General features: G+C 37.3%; 1 protein-coding gene across 1 annotated transcript in view; it reads left to right on the forward strand.

Annotated features, from left to right (window-relative positions):
* The window catches only part of hsdl2 (hydroxysteroid dehydrogenase like 2), a 160,835-nt gene extending 155,050 nt beyond the window's left edge, over positions 1–5,785 (forward strand). Inside the window, exons 9-11 of the mRNA XM_073048607.1 lie at positions 301–447; positions 2,677–2,805; positions 5,199–5,785. Coding sequence (XP_072904708.1) covers positions 301–447; positions 2,677–2,805; positions 5,199–5,311 — 389 coding nt within the window. The 3' untranslated portion in view covers positions 5,312–5,785. The remainder of the gene's footprint in view (positions 1–300; positions 448–2,676; positions 2,806–5,198) is intronic.
* The last annotated feature ends 215 nt before the right edge of the window (positions 5,786–6,000 follow it).

Raw genomic sequence — 6,000 nt, forward strand, 5'->3', positions numbered from 1 at the left:
ATCGAATTTCAGTGCAACAAAGTTTGGGGAGGGCGGGTTGGGATATGTAGTTTGGCTGCAAGATAACCACCCTGAGGACTAAACTAAAACCAACTTAGTATTTTTGAGGGGTCTTCCAAATAAGAGATCGACAGGATCAATTTACTGTAGGAAAAATTAATGGATTCCAATTCTCAGACATATTACAAACAAAGTCAATGACCTTGATTGCTTAGTGGGTCCTATCTTCAGTGATTCATGTTAGATCTATATCTATTAACAAGGCATAACTCTAGACATTAAAGTCATATTTCTTTGTAGGTGGAACTCCTGCATTTGAAGCTGGAAAGCAGCAAGTTTCAGCAACATCTAAAGGACCTGTTGCTGATACTTTCAGGACAATTGAGGGAGCACTCACTGCTGATGTGGTAAAATCCACAGGAGGGGTTTATCAGTTTGAATTATCAGGTAAAGTGACTTGTGTAAGTTTTCTGCTGGCCTTTTTGAAGGTAAATTTTATTTCAGGATGTAAACTATTTTGGAACTAACAACTTAACAGAGAATCTTCTTCCTTTACTTTGACTGCAGGCTTGATTTTTCACAAGCCCTATTCCAGTTTCTGAATCAGGCATCTTTATAGTTATTTATGTTTTATTTGAAACCGCAGGTATTACAATAAAGTAAGAATGACAGAAATTGATTTGGACTGTGGGGTAGGAACAAACATATGTGACAGGAAGGAATGACTGATCCATCAAACCCTTGTCACAGTAGCCTTGAATAAGTATCATGACTAAAGATCTCGTCCATCTTCTGCAACCTCATTGTCTCCTGGTCAAGGCTGATTAAGAATAAAATCAGGCTGCACAAAGTGAAAGGTACTCTGGGGGAATTTCCTCTCTGACCGCCTCAGGTATTTGAAACTGGTGCAGAAATTCACAAGAGTCAAGCTGGAAAGACACTTGTTTTTGTACAATTTTCCATTTTCTTAATGGTAATTTCTCCAATCTAATCAATTCATGTCCATCATGATATTTTCATTTGTGTTTTTTTCCAATCCTAGCCTATTTTCTAAGACAAACTGAGTATCTAATTTTCGTCCCTCCAAATCACCATCAAATTTTGTTTTGCATTAACTTGAACAACTGGATTTTGCTGACCACTTGTACATAGAAGGTCAGTTGTATATAGATAGATATAGTTACTTCGTGTTTTTCCATGAATTTAACTTGGTGTGTAGTCTTATAGGCCAATGTTAGTAATTGACATAATTTAATTTAATCAACAAAAACAAATAAAAATTGAAAACACAATACTATAAAACATTTCACTGTGTTTAAAGTTAATAAGGGTTAAATGAGATCATTAGTTACCTTCTGCCCCTTTGGAATGTGATGAAGTCATCGCCTGAGAAGTGACAGGAATGCTGATTGATGGGGCAACCACCGAACGAACTACTCCTTCATCATGCAGGAAAAGGTGTGCAGCTCCCTTCATGTGTAGATTTTCAATTTTCATCTTATTACAGCTATTAGTTTTGCTCATGTATGCATTTGGTCTGTGTATTCAATTTACTGAAGATGTCTATCCTTCTGCTTTTATAATGCCAAACTTCTAGTTTTATTTAACTGTCTAGAATACTTTACAATTCTGAAAATATGGAAAAAAATAACATGACAGGGCAAGAATGCATTTGGACCATGGTTACATTACTATCTTTTTGAAAGAGCTGATTAGTTTCACCAGCCATGCATTATCTCTTTTGTCCTGCCCTTTATCATCACCCATAGGCATTTTCATTTGAAGTATTTATCCAATTCATTTCAAAGTTTCCTTTGAAACGTTCTCATTTTCAGTCAGTTCATTCCAGAACATTATAACTCACTGAACTCTCTTATTACTGCAAATATCTAGGAGAATTTTCAGAATCATCCAAAAACAATGTGGTAACCTCATTTTAAGTTAATTCAAGGTTATACCTTGTTCTTCTTTGATTTTATTACCAATAACATGATATTCCTGCTCATTTGATTCACAATAATGTTACAACATGGAGCCATAAAGATCTCCCCGAATTACGAATCCAATATCACAATATAAGGATGGGAGTAAGCCACTAGGCCCTTTGAGCCCACCCTGTTGTTCCGTCGGGGTCATGACTAATCTACACCAAGCATTGTCCCTCCTTTGTATCAGCTCCTGATACCCCTCAGTTCCCTGATCTTTGAAAATAATTATCTATTTCATCTTTAACTGTCTCATTGATTTAATCTTCACAATTCCCATTTAGAGAATATCAGAGATTCTCCATCCCAAGCAAGAAGTTCCCTTCACTGCTAAATGACCACCTCCTAATCTTGTAGCTATGTTCACTTGTTTAAGGTTCTCCCACTGAGGGAGAAGTCTCCACATCTACTCTGCCTTCTATGGAAACACATTGGCATTAACACTGCCATACCACTTTAGGATCTTGTATGCTTCAATAAGATCACTCTCATTCTCTAAATTCTAAATGTTACAGATCTAATTTCTTTAGCTTCTCATCCCTGAAATTCACCTAGTTAATCTCTTTTAGACTACCTGGAACACAATTATATCAGTATTTCAGTACATTTTTGTCTTGTTTTACCTTGCATGGAACACTTCATATTTCTGTTGTTTGTCTTTTAATTAGATCTTTCTCCTTTCCTTGAGCAGGTGATCATCCAGGAACCTGGTACATTGATCTGAAAAATGAAAGTGGCTGTGCTGGCGAAGGAAGCTTCCCAGGAAAAGTGGATGTACAGATGAGAATGAGCAGTGAGGACTTTGTAAAAATGTTTTCAGGTGAGCATTTATGTAAAGGGCTATCATAAAAACAGTTCATGGGCAGTGTACGACTCATGACCTGCATAGGCACTGTATCCTGTCATAACATGCCTAACAATTACTGCTTGAACTTAGATGGGATATCATATTTAATACAATAAAACCAAGGGACATACAGGAGAGCTATTGAACAAAATCATAACGCTTTACAATGCCAGTGACCCAGGTTCAATTTGCACCGCTGTCTGTAAGGAGTTTCTACGTTCTCCCCGTGACCATGTATGTTTCTTCTGGGCGCTCTGAATGTGTTCTCCCACATTCCAAAGACATATGGGTCAGTAGGTTTTTTGGACGATGCAGGTTCATTGGGATGGAAGGACCTGTTACCATGCTTTATCTCTAAATATTTAAAAAAAAGATATTGAGCTGTATGGGAGAGAATATGATAAATCTCCAAAAGTTTGATGAAAGATTTGGAAACTAAGAATAATCTTAAAAGTGGTGGGATGGAGGTGGGAAGAATGGGTTGTAGAGTAAAGAGAAAGTGAGAGACAGATATGGAGAGGTTTTGAGAACACATTCCTGCTGAAGACAGGCCTGCCAATATCAAAGTAATGACTGTTGGATCAGAATCAAAGTTGCACAGAAATTGCAGAGGGATGTAGGGTTGGAGGAGGACTTGTGCCTGACAAGACAGGTCTGCAGCTTGTTAATGCAGCATATGAATGGAAGGATCTGTTACATGATAAAGAAAACTTAAAATCTTTGCAGGTTGGTCTCGTTCTCATTAGGTAGGTAATTCAGAAAAGGCATTGAGCAAGACCTATGATGATCTGTCAAGTTTAGTATTGAAATGTTCATTTGATTTACCCCTGCCCCTCACCTTTGGGAAAAAGATGCACAACAAAATGGCAAATGTTGCATACTAACATGATATAATAATTGCAGTTCAGCTTTTCCTGACTCTTCCTTCTTTGTTTCTGAGAATATGGGTGCCCATCATAAGACTTAACTTTTGATCTGCCTCTTTCAACATCTCAATTGCATTTGTTCTAACGATATCACTTTCTTTAGCTTGAATTCTGATATTTCTTCCTTCAGCGAAGATCGCTCCACCATGGTGAATGGGGCCTTGACTGTCTCTAACCCAGTCTTCAGTACTTCCCCCATGCTTTGCTTCCATATTAGGTATGCCACATTTAACAGAGAATCCTTGTATATTCCTGGCACCCCTAGCATGATATTGCTGCTGAAAAGATTTTACTCTTTTACTTTCACCATTCCTGAGGGACTATTATCTCCATGGCATAAGAGTCTGCTGCTCAGTAAGTGCTTAATAATCTCTCAGCTTTCCATAGGAACCTTCACATAAAAAGTGTAAGAGACACCTTTTCCTTTCTCTTTAGCCTTTCAACTATCCAGAGGTTGAAGTTCTCCTTAATGAAATAACAATTTCCTTACTTATCCTAACTATATTTGTTACTCATATTGTGGTCACCTCTTTATTTGGGAGCCCAAAAGTAAATTGGATAAGCGGTTTGCAGAACATCTCCATTTAATACACATTTGTGATACTGAGTTTATGGTCATATCTCAATTTAATTGCCTGACTGAGAATTCAAACTCTGATCAGACACAGCTGGAGACATAAATAATGGGAAAATAGGCTGATCTTCCCTTAGCAACACAACCAGCACACCACAGATTGGGGAAGAACAGTGCCAGTGCCTAGTCCTGAAAACAATGCAACTGTTTGCAAAGATACAAAAGACAGTAGGTAGTGGAATCTGGAATGAAAAATATTAAACTGCTGAATGAACTCTAGACCAGGCAACATCAGTGGGAAATGAACAGTCGACATTTCAGGTGAAGACCAGTCACCCATTTCAGAGGAGGGTCTTGATGCGGAAAATGACCATTTCACTCCGCAAATGCTGCCTAACCCGCTGAGTTCCATGCAGCAGTTTGTTTATTGTAAAGAAGAAGCCAGAACTCAGATTACACACTATAAAAGGACCACATGTGTAGGACTCTTGTGTCTGAAAAGACAACATTGAGTATGGTGCAATAGCAATCTTTTGAAAATGTGTGTTTTGATGAATGGATATTATTAACGTAATGTTTTCAGATGTGGATGAGATTGAACATGGGATCATAAGTAGAATTATGCTGAAGAAGGTTCAGAAGGAATTTGTTTGCTCACAGAATTTGAATGTTACAGCCACATTGAGGCAAAGAGCTAAGAAAGAGACGGAGTAAACATATAACAAGACAGAAAGCAGGAAAATCTCTTGAAGATGGGAGGGAATACTAGCATCAGATTAGAACCTTTCCATGGACTATGAATTTTGTGTAATGAATCAAATCTGTCTTTGTTCATTACTAAAGCATGATCTTTGTCCTCCTTTCAGGTAAAATGAAACCAACCCTGGCATTCATGTCTGGCAAGCTGAAGATAAAAGGGGACATGGCCCTTGCTATCAAACTGGAAAAGCTGTTGACCCAGCTCAAGTCCAAGCTTTAACCTCTGATCAAAACAGCTATCAGTTTCTTCACTTGCCAGTACACAATGTTGATTTATGACTTCATGATTGAACATAACCACTTGACCAGCTAATTTAACTTTACATACATTTGACACCAAACTTTTTGCCTTTAATTTGTATTTTAACAGTAAAATGGGGAAAATGGAATTCATAAATGAATTTGTTCTTGTTACTGAAACAAACTCAATTGAGTATTTAATTAACTGTGTACAACTTGACCTTGTACCTGATTATTATGTAGGTTGGCTGGAATGATCAGAGTTATTGTGGTTGTTTAAAGTGGGTGCATACTTTTGTTAATCTGGTGAGTAGATTTGAACTCATTGTTACTTTAGTAATTTGAGGGGGATCGCCAATGTATTTTTTTAATAATCTCACTTTCCCCTCCATTTTATGAACAGTCATGAAAGTTACTGTAAATATTGATACAATATCAAATTATTTCCACATAATATTTGGTATTTATTTTCTTTTCATTCCATAATTTTTAAAAATTATTTCTACAGGGTGAAGGCTCCATCTTCTCTGTAACTATATCTAATTTTGTTAATAAGAACATTAGAAAATGGAGTAGGAGTAGGCATCCAGCCACCTCAAGCTGGCTCTGCCATTCAATAAGATCATGGTTGATCTGACTATGGACTCATCTCCACCTACCTGCCTTTTC

This window comes from Hemitrygon akajei, chromosome 6 (assembly GCF_048418815.1).
Source record: "Hemitrygon akajei chromosome 6, sHemAka1.3, whole genome shotgun sequence".
Classification (NCBI taxonomy): domain Eukaryota; kingdom Metazoa; phylum Chordata; class Chondrichthyes; order Myliobatiformes; family Dasyatidae; genus Hemitrygon; species Hemitrygon akajei.